This window comes from Lynx canadensis, chromosome D3, assembly GCF_007474595.2.
Source record: "Lynx canadensis isolate LIC74 chromosome D3, mLynCan4.pri.v2, whole genome shotgun sequence".
NCBI classification, from domain to species: Eukaryota; Metazoa; Chordata; class Mammalia; order Carnivora; family Felidae; genus Lynx; species Lynx canadensis.
The window spans coordinates 41,552,009-41,578,489 of record NC_044314.2 but is presented as its reverse complement, the minus strand read 5'-3'; the positions used below and the strand labels follow the sequence as shown (position 1 = coordinate 41,578,489).

At 37.0% G+C, this 26,481-nt stretch overlaps 1 protein-coding gene across 4 annotated transcripts in view; it reads right to left on the bottom strand.

Annotated features, from left to right (window-relative positions):
* Positions 1 to 26,481, bottom strand: part of DSC1 (desmocollin 1) — a 360,764-nt gene that overhangs the window by 26,074 nt on the left and 308,209 nt on the right. For all 4 annotated transcript variants that reach the window (XM_030336571.2, XM_030336568.2, XM_030336570.2 and 1 more), the window contains exons 4-5: positions 1,531 to 1,615; positions 36 to 238 (exon numbers count right to left, since the gene is read on the bottom strand). In XM_030336571.2, coding sequence (XP_030192431.1) covers positions 36 to 238; positions 1,531 to 1,615 — 288 coding nt within the window. The remainder of the gene's footprint in view (positions 1 to 35; positions 239 to 1,530; positions 1,616 to 26,481) is intronic.

Here is a 26,481-nt window from a genome sequence, read left to right as displayed (position 1 = left end):
AGCAGAGTATTACACTTAAGTCTTGACCTATATACCTTCTTTCCTCTCACATCCAGTACAATTTCTATCTCTTTCTGTTCCTGTCTCTGGTCATCTGAAAGAGAAATGTAAAAGCTTTTCCTTGCAGAAGACAAAATGAGGTCATGTGTTGTGTAGATGGAGCCATCTTCTAGAATTCTGAAGTCGGGATCACTTGACAGGATTAGGCTGGCTGACTGGAAGCATTCTTTTGGATTCACTGCAGGGAAGAAATTCACAGTAATTTGTAAAATAAAACAGGAATAGAACAAGTTTTACAGGACTGGCAACTGTGAGTGCTTGAGAAGCAGCAAGAGGGAGGTTACCCTTGGAATTTATTGAGTACCTACTATTATAAAATTTAGGGGCCATGGAAATTAAATAATTAAATAAATGGAGTCATGGTTTCTAGTATTTTCATCATAACTTAATTTGTGAATAGATATAAAATATTTTCTTAGTGTCCCTGGATTTACTGTTTCCACTTGAACTCTTATTTATGGGTTTGTACATATATATATATGTGTGTGTGTGTGTATATATACATATACACACATATATAAATTTGTGTATATATATATATAACAGATACATATATACACAAATTTATCATTTTATATGTAGTATAACTGTATGATATCAGTAAATTTGGAGCTTGTTTGCAATAATCTTTGGTAGTTAAAACTATCTTGCAAAAAGTAAGAAAACTAGTCTATACTTAAGTAATACTTAGTATATATTGTGGTTGTTATCAAAATATTTCCTTTACAGATTCATATTTAACATATTTAGCATATTTGCTATATGTCTATAAAATATAGATTGTTTATCTTTCTAAGTGTTTTTAGAAGGTATAAGGCAGCGGATTAATTTAAAACTTCAAAGCACTGGGCAAACGATGTCTGTCTTGGAAAGGATGCCACTGCTGTATTGAAGATGTAAACTTAAGGCCAATGAAAAACCTTGATGGAAAGAATGTGAGCCTTGGACTCGGACCAACCAACCTACGTTTTAGGGACGGCTCTGAGAGTAAGATTTGTTGCAATTTTGACTTTCACAAGCTATTCTGTGTCATAGATCACAAATTCTTGGTGAATATTTGTTCATTATAATCAACCTTAAGCACAAATATGATGTGGGGGCATTTAAATTTTGACACATTTGTTTTATATCTAATCAATTAAAGAACAACTGGCTTTGGAATTTTGGCAGCAGATTAGCTGATATGGATTAAGATATGCTTCTGGTTTTGGTGCCTTTATTCATTTGAACTAAGCCAATTTAGAGCTTTGATGTTTGCTAACTCTCTGGCAAGAAAAGTATACAACTAACTTGGTACTTTAATTGTTTCTAACCGCTACCAAAACAGAGTAGTCCATCTTTCATTTTATGTCGAATTTTAATGCCAATTAAATTTTAATGCTACATGGCTTTATCCCAGTGTTTACTAGAGCACCCTGAAGCTCGATATAGCAGTGAAAACTATAATACTGTTTTAATACTGTTTCTCACCTTTGCCTACAAGTGTTTCAGCCTGAAGATGAGAAGGAACTTGAAGAGAAATTTTCCGACAAGCATCGCAAGATAATATTAAAACCTCAAAAAAGAAAAAAGAAAAAAAAATCAGGAATTATATTTGATCATAAACTTTCACGTTACAGTTTTGTCTTATTGATAAAAATCGTGTCAATTTCAGAAACAAATTTATCTTCTAGTCCTTCAGCATTTTTCATATTCATTTTAAAAGGGAAGAGCAAAGGAAATGGCTTTAGGGGCACCATAGTCATTCAGTATCAATGAAAAATTAGAGTGAATAGTAGTTCTTAGAACCCAAATCATGTTGTGTCATTTGTAAGAAATGGCTTACAAACCATTGATTTTATATAAAGGTTATCATCTCTAAGACCAATTATAAATGTTACTGTGATTTCTTAGCGTGAAGAAAGCACTTAACTTGAGAATTTAATGATCCAATATTTATACACAAATTATTTCCACAACCCCACACAATTTGAGATTGTAGTTGATTAAGGCTAGAAACCATTGGAGGATTTTTTTTAACCTTGTAAATAACACCACCCACAAATACTCACTCATCTCAGGTGGCTCCTGGGACTGGCTTGGCATAAACATCAAAGTTTAAATGATCTCAAACCAAAAAACTAGTCTAAAAAGAAATATAATTCAAAATATAGAGAGTAGCCTTCAACAGGGTAAAGATCTGTAATTAAATTCAAGACACAACTATTGTTTTAAACAGCTAGATAGTCAAAGGAAAAAAGAGAGACCACTTGAGGGAAAAAGTTACTAGTTTAAAAGTATCGTCAGGTTCAAAATATAGTTTGCTTCTTTCTCTTCACATTCTGTATTTATTTGCCTTCTCTCCTGTTTACCACTATGACTGCTTTTTGATTGTTTAAATACAAGATATAGCAGGGCTAGATTTCCCAGGAACAGGTCAATTTTATTATGATTTTTTTCTGAGGACATATTTCTAGTTATGGGACCTATTATTTGGGAGAGAAAGAGGGCATTATTATCCATACTTGGATATACTGCATCAGCCTATTTAAATAGTTTGTAGTTTTACAAAAACACTGTTAGGCAAATAATACCAAACACTGGAATTTAGAAAGTTACATTTGTACTCAGTTTAATTAATTAATTAATTATATTATTATTATTTTTTTAGCTTCCCTGTAATGTTTTTACAACTCCACACATTTTCCTTCCTGGAATGTAGCAGCAGGCTGATCATATAGTCACCTAATGATCTTTCTGTTTCCAGGCCTCTCTTCCAAGAGCTTGCAAGTTACTTAAGGAGAAAAAACACACCTGCCTTGTTCTCTGTTACAAACTCAGTGTCTAGCACAAGGTAGGTATTTAAACATAAGACATTCTTATTTATTTGACTTTTTAATATACTCATCCCTAATGCCAAGGAATAAACTACATTTATATCTCAAGAACTTTCAGAACGTAAAGAATTCTATTAGTAATGATCTCAATATATGATGTAGAAAGACTATTTTGTAATTGACAGAATATATATATATATGTGTGTGTGTGCACACATCTGTATCTGTATATGTACGTGTTTGTATGTATACACATGTCTAACCTATATATACACATACATTATTCTCATAGGATATAGCCACATCCCTACTCCCACAACCATCTTCTTTCCTACCTGCCCTACGATCCCCACTTGTTTGCTTCTGCCTCTGTAGGCAAAGCCAGTGGAGGTCACCAGAAGTACTACTCCAGTCTTCAACTTAAATTAACAGCTTAATGATTTACAGGGAGCTGGGGTCAGACACCTTTTAATTATTATGGGGGTTAGGGATGGATGGGCAAGGGATGATCCAAAGGATACTGGACACAGAAGAGACCAGAAGCAAAAGAAAACTGGACGAGTCCCTCAAAAATCTTTCACCACATTTTACCTACTGCTAACTCAAGGTGGTCTCTGACGTTGTTGTTATTGTCTCCCCCAGGCAGTTACAGAATGAGAATCTGACCATCAACCCTGCATCATATATTTATATGGAGAAAATGTTTATCCCCATACAGTAAAACCTTTAAATTCTGAAACTAAAATGGAGAGAGAGAGAAAGAAAGAAAATGCACAGCTCAGAAATGCCAGATGGAGATATGGGACAAGTCTCCTCTCCCTCATCCCCGCCAAAGAAAAATAGCACCTGAGTACACACTTATGAAGCTATGAAAACTCAAGTGGAAGCCAAGGTCATGGATTGTTTTCAATGGCTGTCACATTTTTCTTTATTGTTTTTCTCAAGTTAAACCCCTTGCTTGAACTGGGAGTTCTGCACTTCTCTTAGCTTCGGGTGGTTAAAATGAAAGTCCTGGATAATACACATCCCCACCCAGACTTCCTTCTCCTCCTCTTGCAGCTCAGTGGAACTAAGCGTGACAAACAACTACAGCGCATTTAATGACTGATAGTGAGAAGAAACCTCAGAACCTTCTGGGACAAATGCCCAAGGAATGAATTCACTCCAATGTTCCTTAGGAAAACACCACAGCAAGATTGAACAGGGATTCCCTTGAAAAACTTCAACATGCTGGCAGTGGGCATGCGAAGAATAAACAAAACACCTGCTATCCCGGGTCACATGTATCTCAGCTCTTGCTTGGGTTTTTCTCAGATCTGTTTTTGTTTTCTCAGTCTATCTTCTGGGCCTTCCACTGCCACCCCTGCTCCCTTTCAAGCCCAAACTAGAGGGAGGAAGCGCGTAGTAACATGCATGAATTCCTTGATCCTTTGGTTGTTACTCACCAGGAGACAGAAAAGGAGCTGCTTACGGAAGATGCTCCCTGGAGCAGCAGAGGCCACAGCCATCAGAAGTGGTCCCAATGGTCAGGGATGGTGGCTGGATAATAGGGCAGCTTGGGATGCACAGGGTGGCTTAAGCAGATTCCCAGTGGCTGGCAATTGTGCGGGGTGTTTCTGCTGCCACCTTGATGCAGCCGAGCTTGGTTTGGAAGAGAGTCAGGAGGCCAGTGATAAGAGACAGGAGATGGAGCCGCGGGAGAATTGCTTTCCTCCTATTCCCAGGTCAGTCTTCCTCCTTCCAATTCAATTACTTCTGAATGTAAAGAGGTTTTCCTACAAGTGGGGAGGGTGGGGTACAAAACACCCCAAAGCCCGGTCACTAGCTCCTCCTCACAGCTTTCAAAATTTCTCCTGCCACTTGACACATAGGCAGAAGCAAGAGGGAACACCCTCCATCCTCAAACCTCCTCCTTTTCCCCCCAGGTTGATGCTCCCCGGTTATTACCCACTCCCACGTCCTCCCCTCCTTCTTCTTGGCCTTATTAACCTGTCTTGCCCCTAGGTACAAACACAAATGGTGCACAAACTCCATACATGGAAGTGATGCCTCCTCAGCTGCCGTTTTGGCAAATCAGGGGACATATGCATGTGTAATCACAGCCATCAGAACTTATCTCCCTATCTCAGCGTTTAGGTGTTGTCTGCTTCAGACAGCACCACAGTTCTGCAGGAGATCTGGCGCTCCGGTCACAGCAGCAACTTCTCTGTGTTTACCCCTGTCATCGTCTGTCCACTGTGGTTTGGTCTTCGAGGTGTCACCAAGAATTTAGCAGAGTGTACATAGACCTCATAAAAGTTAGAGAATAAGGAAATAGCTGGCAGATAATTTTTTTATTGCATTCTTTTTTTTGTTACTCACTGCGAGGCAATCTATTTTCTTCCTTGACTATCACTATTTGAGAGCAACTACGATCTGGGACCAACTCTCTTTAAAATCACTCCGTTCATCCGAATTACTTACACATTACATGCAAGATATCCTAGCCCAAAAGTACTATATTCCACTGAGGTTAGTTTTTGTTTGTTTGTTTTTCTTTTTTCTTTTTAACTTTATTCGTTTTGAGAGAGAGGGGCAGAGAGAAAATCCCAAGCAGGCTCTGCGTCATCAGTGCAGAACCCAACATGGGGCTCAAACTCGCGAACCGTCAGATTGTGACCTGAGCCGAAATCAAGAGTCAGATTGCTTAACCCACGGAACCACCAAGGCACGCCCATCGAGTATAGTCTTTTGAAAACTAATAACCCTTGCAAGGAGAACTGCAGCATCATTTCTCCTATCACAACTCAGTGAGTTCAGTATTGACTGCACCCATCAGCAGTGATGGAAGTTAGGAAAGGAAGGTAAATATTTTCAAATGGTAATTGTTTAATATAGGGTATAGAGAAGGAACTAAAATTCATACTTCCTGAGCCACTGCTAAAAATCAGGATGTGGCAGGCATTTCAGTGAATCCTCTCAAACAGCCCAGTGAGGGCTCCTTTCAAATGATAAAACCATGAAAAAGGATGTGATCATCCTTTGCCCGCTGACCCAATGAAGAAGAAGTTAACATTGGAACCCAAGCCTGACTGCCTCCAAAAGTCCACTTTTTCACTCTCTCCTGATATTTCGGTGATAAGTATATACACATATGTTGAAAAGGAACAGAAAGTGATGATCAGGCAAGTAAGAGTTCAGCCTTGCTCAACAATAAGTCAGGTTGGAACTAGTAAAATGTATTCAGAAGCAGTTATAATCTATGGTTCTTAATGGCAGCCCATTATTCTGGAATACTGTGGGCACTTGGCCTCTTCTTTTTTTTTTTTTTTAATGTTTAATTATTTTTGAGAGAGAAAGACACGGAGCGTGAACAGGGGAGGGGCAGAGATAGATGGAGGTACAGAATCTAAAGCAGGCTCCAGGCTCAGCTGTGAGCACAGAGCCTGACATGGGGCGCGAATGCACGAACCATGAGATCAGACCTGAGCCGAAGTCAGATGCTTAACCGACTGAGCCACCCATGTGCTCCCCTGGCCTCTTTTTTGGACAGCCATCCTATAGTCAGGGGAAATGCTTGTTTGCATTTATGTAATGCATTTATGTTATAAATTCTTATAAGTGAAATTACTCCCCTTGCTCCTGCTACTGACATTTCTACCTCGTGTTCAACTGAAAAGTAAAGGCACAACCCAATACCCGTGATGATGAGAAAGAAAGTATGAAAGATTTTCTTTTCATTATTTCACAGTGGGAGCAATTCCTTCTTGCATATAAACGTGGGAATAATAATATAACCGCTTCTTTGAAATTGGAGGCTGGGAATATTTGGGAAATAAAAGACCATGGAAGAAGAACTGAGAGATATCTTGTAGCATATATTGCCAAAGGTATAGCTACTGATACATATATTTTGTGTCTGCATTGGAATTTGGCTCTGAGAAAATAAAATCACTTTAATTGGATATGTTAATATTTGATACTTTGGGAGAAAAGAATAGAAATATAGAAATAGGAATAAAAAAGTATATGTGTAGATCCAAAGGTAATTCTTTCTGTGTATGTTTGGGCATGATTATCTAAGTGTATATTTAAATGCATGTATACTTAAACATATTTATAATATATATTTTTTAGAAAGAGCTCTATTTTATTTTCATTTTTATGTGTGTGTTTGTTGTATTTTGTTTTAATCTATGCCTAAATTACCAGCATAACTGAATGACTGATAGCATAGAACAGTGGTTAAAAGCTCAGATTTTGCAGATTAGGAGTTTAGACTCTGCAGCTAGAATGCCTGGGTTCAACCCCTGTCTTTACTACTTACTAGCAATATACCATTAAGCGAGTTACTTAACTCTTCTGCGCCTCAGACTCTTCATCTATAAAATGGGGGTAATAATAGCTGCTAATCTATAGATTATTATGAGGATAAATGTGATTATACACAGAAAGCACTTTGAACAGTGTTTGGCTCATAGCAAGCACTAATATTTTATACCATATAATTGCCTATGTATGCAATAAAAAGTTAAAGAGATTGCACTTCAAGTAAAACAAACACAAACTTATTGCAAATACAAGGTCTCTTATGTAAAAGCTATCTAAAGATACACAAACAGATGTATTCATGGAACAAATATTTAAGGGTCCAATATGGGGGTCTCACCTCTGCTAAAAGATAAGCACCATATACAGAAAAAAAAAAAAGAAAAAGGAAGACAGGCATCTTATTAAAATTTTTAAAAGGCACAACTTTGTGGAAGAAAACACAAATGTTTTCTTTCTAGTTCAAAATACAGGGTAAAAGGAGGCACCATGGCAAATATTAAATGTCTTAGAAACTTAGAAATTAAGAACAGACAATGAGGGACGCCTAGGTGGCTCACTAGGTTAAGGGTCGGACTCTTGGTTTCTGGTTCGTGAGTTCTAGCCCCGCATTGGGCTCTGTTCTGACAGTGCAAAGCCTGCTTGGGATTATCTCTCCTTCCCTCTGCCCCTTCCCTGCTCTTGCTCTCTCTCAAAATAAATAAATAAACTTAAAAAAAAAAGAATAGAGAATGATTACATTCTAAATGCAGAGTCCTATAGAAGAAAAAAATTAAATATGTAAGCATTGCATAATCTGTTTTCTACCACAGATTTATGGCCCTACAGAGAAAGATTTAAATCTAAGGACTCACATGGCCCTTATAAGTCTTTAATTTTTAACTTATGGAAGGCATGTTGAGAAAATATGTCTTCTATTAAATTTTCAAGATTGTGTCTCATGGAAATACAGTGACAAATTTCATAAGAAGTGTTTATACACAGCCAACTTGTGGAAAGTGTTGTTTATGAATAAATTCAAAGCTTCAGAATAACCACTTACTGACAGAATTATTATCTCTGTCAGAGGACCCAATTTTCTTTCAAAAGACTCTGAACTGGTAGGAATCTGTATACACTGATGAGCCCATAACAAGGCACTTTGTGTTAAATATACATGACCAAAGATGACAGAAAAACAGGGGTAAATGAGGGTATGTGATCTTAAAATGGGAGGGTAGAAGTGTATGAACAAAGGAAAAAGAAGTCTTGGCTATAGAGAACACATTGGGTTCATGAGTTCAATGTACTGCAGTAGAAAGCCCCTTAAATTCCTTTGGATTCAGAAACTTTTATCTGGGTAAAAGGTTCTTGAAAACTAGAAGTAATTCATAAGTACTGATAACTATTGGCAATGATTTCTTCAGGCTGCTGGCATAGAATACGGATCAATTTTCATTAAAAATGACTACTTCTCATTATTCTCAAAACTGTTGGCAAACCTATGATAAGAAATGTCAGCATAAAGTCTCTGTTTAATTTAGAACTCTATTCAGCACTCACACATAACCCAAACTGGCTTAAGAGAAACAAAATAAAACAAAATAGTTGTGGACAAGGGATTTGTTAGGTCATGTAATTGGAAAGTCCAGGGATAGCTTGGATTCAGGCATAGCTCAAACCAAATGATCAAAGGATCTCACCAAGCTATTGGTGTCCATCTCTTAGCTCTTTCTTTGTGTTGGTTTTATTGTCATTCAATTTCCTTAAAGTGGAGCCAAAGATGGCCACCAGAAGCTCTAAGATTATTTTCTATCAGTTTAGTAATTCATACTTAAAAAAGCGTGTCTTGCTTCCAATAGTTTGAGCAAAACACAGTTCCACTGGTTAAATCCATGAGTTGAACATCAAGGATCATGCCAGACCACGTAGGCAAAAAGTGGTGGAGAAGCCCTTGCCCAAAACAACTGTGGGCTATTGACAGAACAAGAAATATTGTAGATAAGCAGGCAAATCAGAAAATTTCCACCAAACTGACCTTTTCTTTATTGTCATTTCAATAATACCTATTATGCATCAAATCATTTATTAACAGCTTCTGTACTCTCAGCACTACCCATGATACTTATGATAGAAAGCTGAAGAAAACATGACCTCTGCCCTCATGGAGCTTAAAATCTATTACACATTTTGAAAGTTAAAGTACTTCATATGATGTAGTTAGGATTAAAATCTTGGCGAAATGAACATAATGAATATTTTAGACTTTTATTCACTTCCTGAAATCTCCTCCAATTTTTTGTTGTTGTTGTTGTTGGTCTTCAAAGTCAAATGTTTGAAAAGTGTGTTGTTTTTTTTTCTATGATACACGGAATCTTACTGTCAATTATTTATCTTAAATATTAAAAATAATGTTATTAAATGTTGATTTTTATGGATAAGAATATGTATTATCACTACCTAAACTTTGTTAAGATAGAGAATTAGGGAGGAGACCTTCACCCACGATCTAAATGTAATCTTCCATTGCATATCTTCCAATCTAGTTTCTGTGTACAGAATTTTAAACATTGTTACATTGTGCTTTGATTTAACTTTGTAGAATACATTTTCCCTTTAATAATTTAATAAAACAAACATTTGTCCCATATTGTGACAAGTCCTATATAGATATGTCAATGACTGTATTAAATTCCTTCAAATAATCACATTACAATTGCTTTAACCACTCTCTAAGATTGAGAATTTAAGTTGCTCCAAATTTTTTTTCTTATTACAAAACCATCCTGAAAGCTAAAGCCTTTTCTGGATTTAGGATCATTTCTTGAGATAGAGTCCTACACATAGACATTCTAGGTCAAAAGATAATGAGATTTAATGGCTCTTGGTATATAAAGCCAACCTACATCCCCAAAGCAGAGCACTGATGCACATTCTGATTGACGTGAACACAAACAATAAACATCCTAGCCAGGATTGAATATTGGCATTTTGTTAAAAATCCTATTTTGATTAATATGACGTTATCATTTTAATCTGAATCATTTGTCTGATCATGATGTCGAGCTCTTTTCAGAACTGCTAAGCCACTGCATTTTTTTCATGATATATATACTCTTTTAATATATTAGCACATATTTGGAACTATAAGGATAGTAGCGCGTTTGAAGTAAACCCAACAAGTTAATAATTAAAACTCTTTTCAATGGAGCTGCTTCTTTGAAATAAGAAGATTGTTATATTTTTAGTTTTTAGCCTTTTTTATATTTGTAACTGAATCTGATGACAGTACAAAATAGTTTTGCCTTGTTAATCCTTTGAAATGCTAATATTCCCTGAGAAACTATTGGTATTTTCTGAAACAACATCCATAAAAGTCACCTAGAGTTTTATAAATTGATTTTTTTGGCTAGATCGCAATGTAAATGTTGTCAATTCTATAGAAAATGTGACACATAGTCAAAGGAATACTTTTTTTTAACTTTTTTTTTTTATATATATGAAATTTATTGACAAATTGGTTTCCATACAACACCCAGTGCTCATCCCAAAAGGTGCCCTCCTCAATACCCATCACCCACACTCCCCTCCCTCCCACCCCCCATCAACCCTCAGTTTGTTCTCAGTTTTTAACAGTCTCTTATGCTTTGGCTCTCTCCCACTCTAACCTCTTTTTTTTTTTTTTTCCTTCCCCTCCCCCATGGGTTCCTGTTAAGTTTCTCAGGATCCACATAAGAGTGAAACCATATGGTATCTGTCTTTCTCTGTATGGCTTATTTCACTTAGCATCACACTCTCCAGTTCCATCCACGTTGCTACAAAAGGCCATATTTCATTCTTTCTCATTGCCACGTAGTATTCCATTGTGTATATAAACCACAATTTCTTTATCCATTCATCAGTTGATGGACATTTAGGCTCTTTCCATCATTTGGCTATTGTTGAGAGTGCTGCTATGAACATTGGGGTACAAGTGCCCCTATGCATCAGTACTCCTGTATCCCTTGGATAAATTCCTAGCAGTGCTATTGCTGGGTCATAGGGTAGGTCTATTTTTAATTTTCTGAGGAACCTCCACACTGCTTTCCAGAGCGGCTGCACCAATTTGCATTCCCACCAACAGTGCAAGAGGGTTCCCGTTTCTCCACATCCTCTCCAGCATCTATAGTCTCCTGATTTGTTCATTTTGGCCACTCTGACTGGCGTGAGGTGATACCTGAGTGTGGTTTTGATTTGTATTTCCCTGATAAGGAGCGACGCTGAACATCTTTTCATGTGCCTGTTGGCCATCTGGATGTCTTCTTTAGAGAAGTGTCTATTCATGTTTTCTGCCCATTTCTTCACTGGGTTATTTGTTTTTCGGGTGTGGAGTTTGGTGAGCTCTTTATAGATTTTAGATACTAGCCCTTTGTCCGATATGTCATTTGCAAATATCTTTTCCCATTCCGTTGGTTGCCTTTTAGTTTTGTTGGTTGTTTCCTTTGCTGTGCAGAAGCTTTTTATCTTCATAAGGTCCCAGTAATTCACTTTTGCTTTTAATTCCCTTGCCTTTGGGGATGTGTCGAGTAAGAGATTGCTACGGCTGAGGTCAGAGAGGTCTTTTCCTGCTTTCTCCTCTAAGGTTCTGATGGTTTCCTGTCTCACATTTAGGTCCTTTATCCATTTGAGTTTATTTTTGTAAATGGTGTGAGAAAGTGGTCTAGTTTCAACCTTCTGCATGTTGCTGTCCAGTTCTCCCAGCACCATTTGTTAAAGAGGCTGTCTTTTTTCCATTGGATGTTCTTTCCTGCTTTGTCAAAGATGAGTTGGCCATACGTTTGTGGGTCTAGTTCTGGGGTTTCTATTCTATTCCATTGGTCTGTGTGTCTGTTTTTGTGCCAATACCATGCTGTCTTGATGATGACAGCTTTGTAGTAGAGGCTAAAGTCTGGGATTGTGATGCCTCCTGCTTTGGTCTTCTTCTTCAAATTCCTTTGGCTATTCGGGGCCTTTTGTGGTTCCATATGAATTTTAGGATTGCTTGTTCTAATTTCGAGAAGAATGCTGGTGCAATTTTGATTGGGATTGCATTGAATGTGTAGATAGCTTTGGGTAGTATGACATTTTGACAATATTATTTTTCCAATCCATGAGCAGGGAATGTCTTTCCATTTCTTTAAATCTTCTTCAATTATCTTCATAAGCTTTCTATAGTTTTCAGCATACAGATCCTTTACATCTTTGGTTAGATTTATTCCTAGGTATTTTATGCTTCTTGGTGCAATTGTGAATGGGATCAGTTTTCTTTATTTGTCTTTCCTGTTGCTTCGTTGTTAGTGTATAAGAATGCAACTGATTTCTGTACATTGATTTTGTATCCTGCAACTTTGCTGAATTCATGTATCAGTTCTAGCAGACTTTTGGTGGAGTCTATCGGATTTTCCATGTATAATATCATGTCATCTGCAAGAAGCGAAAGCTTGACTTCATCTTTGCCAATTTTGATGACTTTGATTTACTTTTGTTGTCTGACTGCTGATGCTAGAACTTCCAGCACTATGTTAAACAACAGCGGTGAGAGTGGGCATCCCTGTCGTGTTCCTGATCTCAGGGAAAAAGCTCTCAGTTTTTCCCCGTTGAAGATGATGTTAGCTGTGGGCTTTTCATAAATGGCTTTTATGATCTTTAAGTATGTTCCTTCTATCCCGACTTTCTCAAGGGTTTTTATTAAGAAAGGGTGCTGGATTTTGTCAAAGGCCTTTTCTGCATCGATTGACAGGATCATATGGTTCTTCTCTTTTTTTTGTTAATGAGATGTATCACGTTGATTGATTTGCGAATGTTGAACCAGCCCTGCATCCCAGGAATGAATCCCACTTGATCATGGTGAATAATTCTTTTTATATGCTGTTGAATTCGATTTGCTAGTATCTTATTGAGAATTTTTGCATCCATATTCATCTGGGATATTGGCCTGTAGTTCTCTTTTTTACTGGGTCTCTGTCTGGTTTAGGAATCAAAGTAATACTGGCTTCATAGAATGAGTCTGGAAGTTTTCCTTCCCTTTCTATTTCTTGGAATAGCTTGAGAAGGATAGGTATTATCTCTGCTTTAAATGTCTGGTAGAACTCCCCTGGGAAGCCATCTGGTCCTGGACTCTTATTTGTTGGGAGATTTTTGATAACCGATTCAATTTCTTCGCTGGTTATGGGTCTGTTCAAGCTTTCTATTTCCTCCTGACTGAGTTTTGGAAGAGTGTGGGTGTTCAGGAATGTGTCCATTTCTTCCAGGTTGTCCAATTTGTTGGCATATAATTTTTCATAGTATTCCCTGATAATTGTTCGTATCTCTGAGGGATTGGTTGTGATAATTCCATTTTCATTCATGATTTATCTATTTGGGTCATCTCCCTTTCTTTTTGAGAAGCCTGGCTAGCGGTTTGTCAATTTTGTTTATTTTTCAAAAACCAACTCTTGGTTTCGTTGATCTGCTCTACAGTTTTTTTAGATTCTATATTGTTTATTTCTGCTCTGATCTTTATTATTTCTCTTCTTCTGCTGGGTTTAGGCTGCCTTTGCTTTTTTAACTTTTTTAATGTTTATTTATTTTTTAAGAGAGAGAGAGAGACGGAGTGCAAGTGGGGAAGGGCAGAGAGAGAGGGAGATACAGAATTCGAAGCAGGCTCCAAGCTCTACACTGTCAGCACAGAGCCCGATATGGGGCTCGAACCCACAAACCGTGGGATCATGATCTGAACCAGAGTCGGATGCTTAGTGGACTGAGCCACCCACGCTCCCCAAGGAACCATTTCTAATGTATGTGTTATTGAACTGAAAATAAAAGCCATTCACCAAGCTTCCTGCAGCTTGTTTTGGATATAACAAAAATAAATGTTTCTTGATCAGATCCTGTATAGTATTTCATGAAGCACCTCTAAGAATTTGTCGTTATCTAAGGTTAATTGACCGGACTGGCATCTCAGTGGTCCTCTGTTGCTTCATGGGTCTAAGGTGAAGATGAGGAATTAGACTGCTGGTGTTTACAAGGGTGTTATGAACCGCTGCTATTTCTTACACACTGGAAGATAATTCGAAAGACGGGAATGGAAAGCAGAAACTGCTCTGCGTGATCAAACAAAACAATGTTCCCCTGCGTGGATAGAGAAACATTTTGTAAACCATGCTATCTTTTGGTAAAAGTTGCCCTATATGAATTGGAACTAAAATGTTTCTGACACTTTCTGCCCATACTTCAAAGAGTGTGCATGGGTGCACTGCGTGCCTCCTAAAACAGGTCAGAGGTCTCAGGCGCAGTGAAAAAGCTCAGAGTTACTTCCGCTTAGCTTAGACTGTTAAGCTAACTGTTGCTTTTTACTACTATCCTGAAAAGGAAAGCACGAGTATGATATGCTTTGCTTAAGCCCTGGCAGTGTTTGTTATTTACACCAAATGATTTGACTTCTAGAGCGTGTGTTGCTATACCACTCTATCCCGTGGACTATTCTGGTCAAGGAAGGAGGATGGATATTGATCTTACTGGAGAGGAAGGTATATAGATTCACACCATGAATACCTGAAGACACAATATGGGGCCGGCCCAGGAAGTGAAATCAGGGAATAATTTCTGGTGACTTTCTATTTTCTGGGCTTGAGAGGAATATTTAGGTTTTGCATTGTTCTAATTTCTCTGATGTTGTAAAATGTTATATATTCTTATATATGTATAATTTCAATACCTAAATGTAAGTTTATATAGTATATCATACATTATATATTATAGAGAGAGAGTGAGAAAGAGAAAGAGACCTAAGTCTAGGAAGACAATCATTGGGTGAACCAAGTCACAGAGGAGAAGCCCGCTGCAACTTACATTGGTTCATGGAAAGCTGGAAAATGCCCTATTTACCTATTGTACTGAAACAGATACTAGAAAATGAACACACCTTGATGGAATAGTTGAGTCATGCTACTTAAAAAATGGAATGTAGAACATTCTACAATTCTAGTCTTTCTTAAATGAAATAATTGCATACATCTCGTGTATCAGAACAATGTATCAGGGTTTTTAAATTCTGTGACACAAAATTAAAGACAGGAGTAATGGTAAAAAAAAAATTAATAGACAATACCCAAGTTTATAAGTTTAAAAATAATATGCTTGACAAAAACATTACAAAATAATAAGAGTTGAAAAGACCAGGGGTCTTTCAAGACATGAAAAAGACAAGACATGAAAAGAGACAAGACGTGAAAAAGACAAAAAGAGGGTAGGATGATCGATGCAACTAGCTGTACTCAGTGCCCATTATGTACCATGCACTAGATCAGGATTTTCCCAGAGAAAAGTGAAAAGTGACAGGGCTACAATAAGCTCACTGTCTAGTGGGGCACAAAGGGGTCATAACTAACCAACTCAGAGCAGAAGGGGCAGAGAGATCTTTCCAGAAACATGACATTGGAAATGAGTCTTAAAAGGGGTGTAGGAATGTATCAGTAAAAATGGAACGAGAAAAAAGGTATTCCATGTCAACAGGGCAATAAACAATGGCACAAAAAGAGAGAGAACTCAAAGATTTTCAACGTGATCAAAGCACTCTTCATGGCTAAAACAAAAGGAAGCACAATAAAAACATGTTTATTTCACAGGTGACTAAGAAAAAACACTATAAGTCAACGTGGAATAATTCCTCTGAGCTGCACACTTTATAAGTGTCCAGACCAACCTGGGAAAGTTTGATTGAATGTAACATTGCTTTTAACAAAAAGAACAGGAAGGCCTTGTTAAATTCATTTTCTAGGTCCCTGATACTAAAGACCATGAAACATAGAGCTCTTAAGGTTATTAGTTGTTTAGGTTTTACTTTTTTTTCCTTCACATTTTATAATTTAGAGTATTTTCTTAAAAGTATTAAAATATTGTATTAGAGTTGATGAAACCCTTTCATATACATTATCTCACTTAGTCCTCCATTTCCAGATAAGACAACTAAGAGAAAAAGGATGTGCCCAAGGTTGCACCATTGACCTTGGATATAATCAAATCAAGATCTTTTGCTCATTAAGCCCATAGATCTGGCTTACTGATTTGAGTAGTAAATTTGAGTGAAAAACAGAAAATTCAAGGCTGTAAGACAAGAAGTTTTTTTCACAATCATAATTTCTAGAATTGGATGTTAGGTGCTCTATGATCTCAGCATACAATTCAGATGTCTAAATCCTGCAAACCTTGGGGCGCCTGGGTGGCTCAGTCGGTTGAGCGTCCGACTTCAGCTCAGGTCATGATCTCACAGTCCGTGAGTTCAAGCCCCGCATCAGGCTCTGTACTGACAGCTCAGAGCCTGGAGCCTGCTTCGGATTCTGTGTCTCCCCTCTCTCTCTGCCTCTCCCCCGCTTATGCGCACTGTCTCTCTCTCTCTCTGCCAAAAAAAATAAATAAACAAAAAATAAAATAAAATAAATAAATAAATTCTGCAAAACCTCTTAGTGAATTTCAGTTAAAAGAAATGGCAAAATTGGGAAAATCTTAATATTATTAGTTGTGTCATAAATAGACAAAAAGATAGAATGAAAAGAAATCCTCTCTTAGACATCTATATTTCTATTTTCATTAATAAAGTATATAAGAACTTCTAACTTTCAAATGCAGTGTAGGATGTATAAAATAGTTACAGATGGAGAAAGAGAAGGTAGTAGCCCGTGAATATTTTTAGACTAAACTACATTAAAAATATACTTCTACACTTTACATTTATGGTAATTGTGGTTTCCCTAGTGCAAATGGATTAAGAGTGAGCAACACTGAACAAAAGAAACTACACCCTTTTAAAGCACACTCCCTCTTAAGAATTAGCCTCAGTTAGCCACCGGGCTCAAATTATTATTGCATTGTAAGTGCTTTCTGCCATCAATTGGTAACAGACGATTCCTATGCCGTGAGATAATTCAGGAAAAGTTAGTCTAGAAAATGCAGAGTTTAGGAACTTCCCAATTTTCATTCACAGAGTGTGGATTCAGATGCAATATTTTATCAGGTCCTCAGTTGGTATGAGTCTAGAAGTCCACTATTCATTAAGTATCTGGGAAGATCAATTATGCTCTAAAAATGCTTACAGTGTTGCTAGGCAGACAAAATGTATATGTATCAAAGCAAAAACAGAACAGCAACTATACAATCACATGCTAAGTATGGGTACAGAATTAAAGTTTCCAGAATTCAGAGGAAGGGCATTCAGTGAAGAATAGGATAATCAGAAAACCAAACGATCAGCACATATTAATGAGCCAATTCATTAGCCTAATAGGGTGACCTGTGAGGAACACAAGCATAGCATAAGACACAGGTCTTTAGCTCAGACAAACTAAAAGTACATTAAAACAAGGAGAGGTGAATTAATCGTGTCTTGCTAACTATAAAGGAAACAGGTTCAGAGAGAGAGGAGTATGTCCTGTAAATGGAAACATGAAAGGTAGATAGGAATTGGATAAGTAGAATGAGGATGGGAACACCTGAAATAAGAGAGATGCAGGAGAACTGACCAAAATGGATTAGAAGGAAAAGCTATTCCATGTAGAACCAACTTCATCGACTGGTATCTTCTTCTATGTGTCTGTGCTTTTCTAGGTTTTCAGCATACAGAACAGCCTCTACTCACAGCATAACAAGAGACAGAGATGAGAAAAATATTACAGCAGAGCATGATGAAATAACAGCTATGAACAAATGCCATGAGTACAGAGAAGAAAGTCATTTGGCATGGCGGACAAGAAAGGCAAGGTTATTAGATTTGGTGTGTTGCAAGGGAGGAGGTGCTATTTTAGTGGCTCTTGAAAGAGAATAGGGGTTAACCAGAAAGGGGGTCCCAAGGAAGGACAATCTCCAGAGAACTGTATAGTCAAAACTAAAAAAAGCGTGGAAGAGCAATGCTTATTCAGGAAATGATCAGAAACTCCTAGGACAGAGACTAAATTTTCAAGTTGTATCATGAAAAGAATGGTTCAACAAAAGGGGGAATTTTCATCCTACAGAAGAGGACAGTGATGATAGCATAGAATATTTGTTTTCAACTATCACATAGGAGAAATTTTATACTTGGTTCTCCTGTTCTTGTTTTTATGCTTTAGAAGTTTCAGGTTTGCAAAGACGGCACAAAGAGTTTCCCATATACTTTGCACTTACTTTCCCCTTATTACTATTTTATTGATAATTATTAACATCATTAGTTATTAATATCATTAGTATGGTATATTCGATATTATTAATGAATCTGATTGATACATTGATACATTATTGTTAACTGAAGTCCATACTTTATTCGGATATCCTTAGTTTTTATCTAGTATGCTTTTTCTGTTCCAGTATCCCATCAAGGATAACACATTACGTCAGGTAATTATGTCTTCTTGGGTTCCTCTTGACTGCAACAGTCTCTCAGGCTGTCCTTGTTTTTGGTGACCTTGACCGTTTTAAGGAGGACTGGTATTGCATGTTCTATTTGGATTTGTCCGATGTTTTTCTCGTAATTAGATTGGGGTAAAGTGCCATGTTCATTACAACCTATCGAGGGTACATGCTATCAACATGACTACCCCATAATTAATTTAAAACATGCTAAGAAGTAGAAAACATTCAAAAGGAGGTAATTAAAAAGCAAGAGTTAAATACATTATTTCCAAAGACTGAGGATCAGAGAGCATGAACTTGCCTGAGTTCACCTGGCCAATAAGGAGACAGACCAAGACTCAGACCCAATTGTCCTTATTTTAAATTGCGTGTTTCTTCTTCTACTTCATCAGGTTATAATGGTTATTAAATGAGTAAATGTCAATAAAGCTCCTGCCTGGGGTGTGCTATAAAGCTGCGTGTCCTGCTTCTCTATAGCCAATTGTGCATTATCTCTTCTAAAATCTGCACTCAGAGACATTGAGTTGGTAGCTTGAGATCAGCTATGGTGGCAGTATTTACACCATGGCAATCATCGCATGTTCTAAATCAGATGGGTTTTCTTGATAACTTGATTTTTTTCCAGAAGTTCATTGTTAAGCAACCAACAAGGAAAGCATTGATTGTCTATTTTGTATTTTTGTTTGTTTGTTTGTTTGTTTTTAGACCTGGACAATCTCATTCTATTTCCAATAGTAAATCAAGAAAAAAAAAAGACAAGGAAATAATACCATACATTTAATTTTCTCATAGAGGAATTAAAACAAAGGAAAAATTCTGAGCCTGCATAAAAAAATCTAACTGCAGAGGGTTTGAAGATCTAAGTGAAAAACATCCACAGGTAAAAAGGGAAGAATATAGTGAAGAAGGAAAAGAAAGAAAACCTTATTTGTTATTGCCTCAAAATGTATCATTTTTATATTATTGTTGATGATGATGCTGTTTTATTCATTTGTGTTGGTTTTGTTTGCTAAACATGGAAATCCTACTGTGTCTAGAGCAACAACTTGATATTTACTAAATACTAGCTGCAAAATAGTCTTTCTAGGTGACAAATGGGTTTCTAGAAGCCCATGCTGATTTGAGAAGTACAAATGTACATAGCAGATACTGTAAATTAAAATGCTGTATATGATATTTAAACTATGACAATATAGGAGTTCTTTCATCCCTACTCCACCCACTTGGACTTGGTAGTTGCATCTGATCTTGGTTGAAAGACACCTGTCTGACAAAAAGCAGCTTTGCAGTGTCTTACTGGGCAGAGCCTCTTGGAAAGGCTGGTCAGCAGAAAAACTCCCTTCCCACCCCAATTAGTGGTATTATCTTTAAAATGAGGATGAGCTTAAGGTGTTCTGGTGGGGAAGATTTGAAAATTGAAGGAAAATGTGCTTGATTATATGCATTCTAGACCCAGTGCTGTCAGACTCTAAGAATGTCAGTTAAGGATCTCAATTTGTTTGGATAGAATATGATGATTCAGAACTGGTAAGGAAAGAAGGATCTGATTGTAGAGAAAGAAATGCTCCCCGAAAAAAAATATCACTTAAAAATGTGTTTTTGGTGTTTAGAGTGATTATATAAACACAAATATTTTACCACTATTTAGTTTGTTGTTTTTATACGTTGTGTGCATATGTGAATGCATATAAAATAAATATTGCAAATTGGTTCTTGAATGCCCTGAAAGGGATTGATGGATAGCTAAACTAAATATATGTACACAAACACATACACCCACAGAAAAAAAGTAGAAAAATTTAAAAGGAAATTTTTTTTCAGTGAGAGGCTGCAGTAAGATGAGTTTGAGGAAATTTTGTCATAAAGCAAAAACCAGACCAGTCTAGCGTGTTCTGTATTTTTATTGGATGCCTCCAGTGTTTCTCAAACTTGGCTAGTTATCAGAAACACTTAGGGTGCTTCTTAAAGTGTAGGTTCCCGTGGTCCACCTCAGGCTTATGGAATCAGATTCTTGAGGGAGGGGCATAGGAATCTGTATTTTTAACAAGTGCCCCAGGTGATTTGGTTGAGTAGCCAGGATGAGAAACACTGGGTAGATCAGGGATTTTCAACTTTGGCTACACACTTCAATCAGTTTAGAGTTAAAAAACAAAATACTGATGACTGGGCACCACCTCAGACCAAGTAAATCAGAACCTCTGGGATTGGAGGTTCAGGCACAGCTCAGGCACATCCATTAAAACAAAACCAACTAAACAAAAGCAACAAAACTGGTGATTTTGATGTGATTTGAGAGTGAGAATCACTGGCCATACCTCAATAATAAGACAGAATACTGTCTTATTACCTCAATAATAGTGACAGAATACTACTCTAAAACAGGAACCAATGAAATCATAATGAGAAAACACCGATTGTCTAATCTGTGGATACCACAGAAATTTGGAAGAGAAAGTAGCAAATTTGAGGCATTTCTAGATGTTTTGATGACTATAGAGGTGAATCTCTCCCTTCCTCCTGTCATTTAATGTATGCATTTTTGGACAAATAGAGAGCTGGAAGGGAAGGAGGAAATAAAATGGAAGAAGCCCCAGCATATTCTGAGTATTTAAAATCTCTGTGGAGGGGCGCCTGGGTGGCGCAGTCGGTTAAGCGTCCGACTTCAGCCAGGTCACGATCTCGCGGTCCGTGAGTTCGAGCCCCGCGTCGGGCTCTGGGCTGATGGCTCAGAGCCTGGAGCCTGTTTCCGGTTCTGTGTCTCCCTCTCTCTCTGCCCCTCCCCCATTCGTGCTCTGTCTCTCTCTGTCCCAAAAATAAATAAACGTTGAAAAAAAAATTAAAAAAAAAAAAAAATAAAATCTCTGTGGATATCTCACCCATTCCCCTTAACAATTTAAACTTGAGCCTATCCTGTTTGTATAAATATCTACTTGTTATTTAAGAAGTTCTTTCTCTTTTCATTATCCAATCTTGTACAGAAAACACACTCTTTTAATCTTAATAAATTCCAGTAAACTTGTAAATAAATAAAAGGATATAATCAAGTGCCCAAGGAAGTTGCTCTCATCTTGACAATCTGCAAATCCAGGAGCAAAGCCACAAACTGGGCAGTTAGGACATGGCTAAGATTAATATTATTGGAGAAAGCCTTATTGTTTTTAAAAAAATTATGTTTTATTTTCAGTTTAGATTCACTGTGAAAACCATTGAGCTTATTCAATAAAATACAGATTTAGTATTGGGGCACCTGGATGGCTCAGTCAGTGGAGCGTCAGACTCTTGATTTTGGCTCAGGTCATGATCTCATGGTCACGGGATTGAGCGTCCAGCTCCATGCTAAATGTGAAGCCTGCTGAAGATTTTCCTTTCTCTCTGCCCCGCCCCTGCTCGTGCTCTCTCTCTCTTTAAAAAAAAAAAAAAAAAATATATATATATATAGATAGATAGATAGATATACACATATAATACATGTATATATATAATTATTTAATTATCAAGTACAACTTACAAAGCTGGCATATTTACCTATAAATATATTTTTGAACAGACAGAAATGTCATACTTCATACTTACTGAATTAGAAGAATTTATTTGCTTTCACATACTTTGTGATATATTCTACATTAATAGTTTTTATTTTAGGGAAGTTTTAGGTTCACAGCAATATTGAGAGGAAAATAAAGCGATTTTTCATATACCCTCTGCCCTCACACATTATAGCCTCCCTCACACATTATCAATATGTCCCATCAGAGTGTTACATTCGTTACAAATGAGGACACATTGACAGATCATTATCACCCAAAGTCCATAGTTTACATTAGAGTTTACTCCTAGTGGTATACATTTGCGGGCAAATGCATAATGACATACATCTATCATTATAGTATCATACAGAGTAAGTTCACTGCCCTGAAAATCCTCTGTGCTCTGCCTATTCATCCCCTTTCCCTCATAACTCCTGACAACCACTGATCTCTTTATTTCTCCATAGTTTTGCCTTTTGCAGAGTGTCGTTATGATTACAATTATACTGTATGCAGCCTCTTAAAATTGGTTTCTTTCAGTTAGCAGTATACATTTAAGTTTCTTCCACTTCTTCTCATGGCTGGCTAGCTCATTTGTTTTCAGTGCTAAGTAATATTCCATTGCTTGGATGGACCACAGTTTATTCACCTACTGAAGGACAGCTTGGCTGCTTCCAAGTTTTGGCAATTATTAATTATAATTACATATAAAACTAGTTATAAAAAAGCTGTGTACAGGTTTGTTCATGGACATAAATTTTCAGTTTCCGTGCTGGAGCATATATGGTAGGTGTATGTTTAGCTTTGTAAGAAACTGCCAATCTGTCTTAAACATCGCTGTTATTTTGCAAACGATGAATGAGAGTTCCTATTGCCCCATATTCCCACCAGCATTTGGTGATACCAGCGTTCTGGATTTTGGTCATTCTAATGGGTGTGTGATGGTATCTCTTGATTATTTTAGTTAGCATCCCCCTGATGATATATGATGTGGAGCGTATTGGCATATGCTTATCTGCCATCTGTAGTCTTCCTTGGTGAGGTCTCTTAAGTTATTTGGCCCATTTTTTGTTGGCTTCTGTGTTTCCTCACTGTTGAATTTTAAGAGTTCTTTGCATATTTTGGATAACAGTCCTTTGTATATCTTTTGCAAATATTCTTTCCTGAGGGTGTAATGTTTGTGTGTATGCATGTGTGTGTTTGCGTGTGCTTGTGAGAGACACTGCCAGGTTATAGGGGAGGCTATGCATTTCTGTACATTTATTTCATTTAATATAATATGGTAGGTAATTCCAAGTTTATGTTTGTATTAGTTTGCTAGGGCTACCATAACAAAACACCACAAAGTGGGTGACTTAAGCAACAGATTATTATCTCAGAGTTCACAAGATGTTAGCAGGGTTGGTTCCTTGAGTGAAGGATCTGTTCCAGTTCTTTCTCCCTGACTTGTAGATTGCTACCTTTTCCTTACATTTCCTTACAAATGTCCTTACATTGTCTTCCCTCCACATGTGCATCTGTGTCCAAATTTTGCCTTTTATAAATACCAGTTATATTGGATTAGTGTTCACTCTAATGACCTCTTCTTAACTAATGACATCTGCTTCCAAATACGTCACATTCTGAGGTACTGGAGGTTAGAACTTCAACATACAAATTTTGCAGGCACACAATGCTACCCATAACAACGTTGAAGTCATTTATTCAACGTTTTCAATCCAGCTGGGAAAAAAACAGTTATGCCCCATGTATTTTCATGCATTGTTAGTTACACATAACTCCTATTTATGTCCAGGTATCTGCTTAGACATCATTTTGTAGGCAAACCTTTCCTGGTTCTGCTACACCCACCCACACTGGTTTTAGGTACTCTTTTGATATGAAGCATCTTCACTCTGGTAAGTCACCTCCAGGGGACTTGTAAGATTTCCTTCCTGGATGAGAATTTCTTCATGTTCAGGGACTGTGTATTCTCAGTGGCTGGAACTATGCCTCCCATGTAGAGGGAAGCAAATAAGTATTTATTGAATAAAAAATAACAAGATTAAACATTGACAAATTACTTTGTCCACACAGGACCATACACTTCAGTAGTCATTCTTGTCTGGAGTTGGCTACTTCCTGTCCCTCTGTCTGGAGTGCCTCCCCACCACCTAGCACGTGGTACCTCATTCTCATCTGCCATGAATCAGCTTAAATCATCTTCTCAGAGAGTTTCTCCTGGGTACCCAATTTAAAGTAGGTATCCTGGTCCCCTTATTTTCTCTGCCAACCCCTTCTTTGTTTCCTTCTTAGCAGTTATTACAACCCCTGTATTTTACTTCTTTTTTGTTTCTTGGCTCTTTGTCTATTTTCCCCATTAGAATGTGCCCTCCCTGAGGACAGGGCCTCATCAGTCTTCATCATTGTATCCCCAGAATCCAGCACAATGCCTTCCCAGCACACAGATTTTGTCCCTTCTGCTGCTGCTGTAGTCTCACTGGGGGAAAAAAATACAATGAATACATTATTTTTTCCTTTTAGGAAAAATGAACAGATTTTTGTATTCTGAGCTTAGAACTCCTTTCCCAAAATTGTTACAGAGGTTTTTTGTTTTCTTTTGTTTTCCAAGCAGAAAAGAGAGAGGGATAAAGATAAAGAGAAGAAAAAGGAAAAGAGGAAGAAGAAACATTGCCAAGCTCCTGGAATAATGTTCCCACCTAGATAATGGGCAAAGTCAAACAGACCTAAATTTAAATGCTGATTCTACCTCTTACATTTACATACTTTGAGTAAGTTAAAAACAACAACAACAACAACAAACAATTCCTCTGCAAATCAGTTACTTAATCTGTGAAATTTCATATTTAATTCAATTAAATATGAAAATGCTTTTTTCAGGGTAGGTACATCTTTTGTGAACTTGAAAATACTTGAAATTGAATTTCCATTGATTTCATACAAGGTAAACAGACTATTTCTTAGGGTGTAATATTCTTGGGTCATAGCTTTTATTTTTTTCCTCAAAGTTATTTTATTTTGTTAATTTTTATCTTTTTGCACATTCTTTCAAGATTTTTCTTTTGGTTCTGGAATGGAAAGATTTTGCAAATATATCTCTAGGTGTGGGTCTCTTTGAATTTATATTACCTGGAACAGATAACTCCATCTACCTTTATCCACTGTAACTTTTGTAGCTGTGTTCTTTTTTCCTTTTTAAATTGAATATTTTATTTGTAACAATGAAGTATGTAAATCTAAAACACATTGGTTAAAAAATATAGCAGTTTGTTGCCTTATTCCTCCCCAATCCCAATTCTTACTCTTACTCTTAAAACTACATTAAGTGTTTTAAGCTATTTATTCCATTTTTTGTCATCACCTTGCTGAATACCATGTTTGCACAGAAACTGTTATTTTCCAAATTTAGATTATTGACTTTCTACATTAGAAAATATGTGTCTATCTCTCTTACATCCTCCCCATCCACAATTCTCTACCTCTCACCCAACTTCCTTCACAAACTTAGATTAAGTAAATGTCCATTTTCTACATTATTATGACTATCAATCAGATTAGGCACGTCTAGCATTTGCTCAGTTCCATTTATAACTTGCAACAATTGTTCCTGAAATTTCCATCCTCTCGCCCCAAGCTGGCCTTGTGGAGCTCTAGGCATTCAGCACAGCTAATTTTCTGTATATATCATCATGGGAATTTCCTTTGCCAATTTTGTCTCTTTTGCATGTTTTTTTTTTTCAGTAACTTTTGATGCCCCAGTAGCAATGAGCACACCCAAGGCTCAGATCTTGGTTTCGAAATCTCCAATTAAAAAAATGAGAAATCCTTGAAAATGGATTGATTGAAGGTTTGAGGAAAATATAAGATGAGCCTAGCACATCTCATGATGTCAGAAAATAAGGAAATGCCTTAAAAGGAAAGGGATGATGGCATGCCAAAAGGGCACAAGAACCAGCACTAAAGAGCTCCCAGTGGCCAAAGTTAGAACGACTTGAGCAAGAAAATAATTACATACTTTTGAACTACAACCCAAAGAATAAAATAAATATTACAAGTCCATACTGATGTAAATAACTAGGCAAATAAATAAATGGGGGTAAATAAACTATTCTTTATGTATGAACTCTAATAGATGTAGAGGGAAGGAAGGAGATAGAAAATTACTTCTAGAGTACCACAACAGAAAATGCCATTATATAGCCTGGACAAACTGCCTATATCATCCACATCTGAATCAGCTCATATTCCTATACTGTCTTGGTAAGTAATACGTAAGCCAAAATCATCCTTGACTCTTCCGTTTCCTCCTATTCTTTTCTCTTGTTGCTACTGCTTTATTTATGATCTCTCTTCTTTAGGTTGAACAACTGCGAGATATTCCAAAGGTTGAACTGAGGTGAAGAGATTATAGA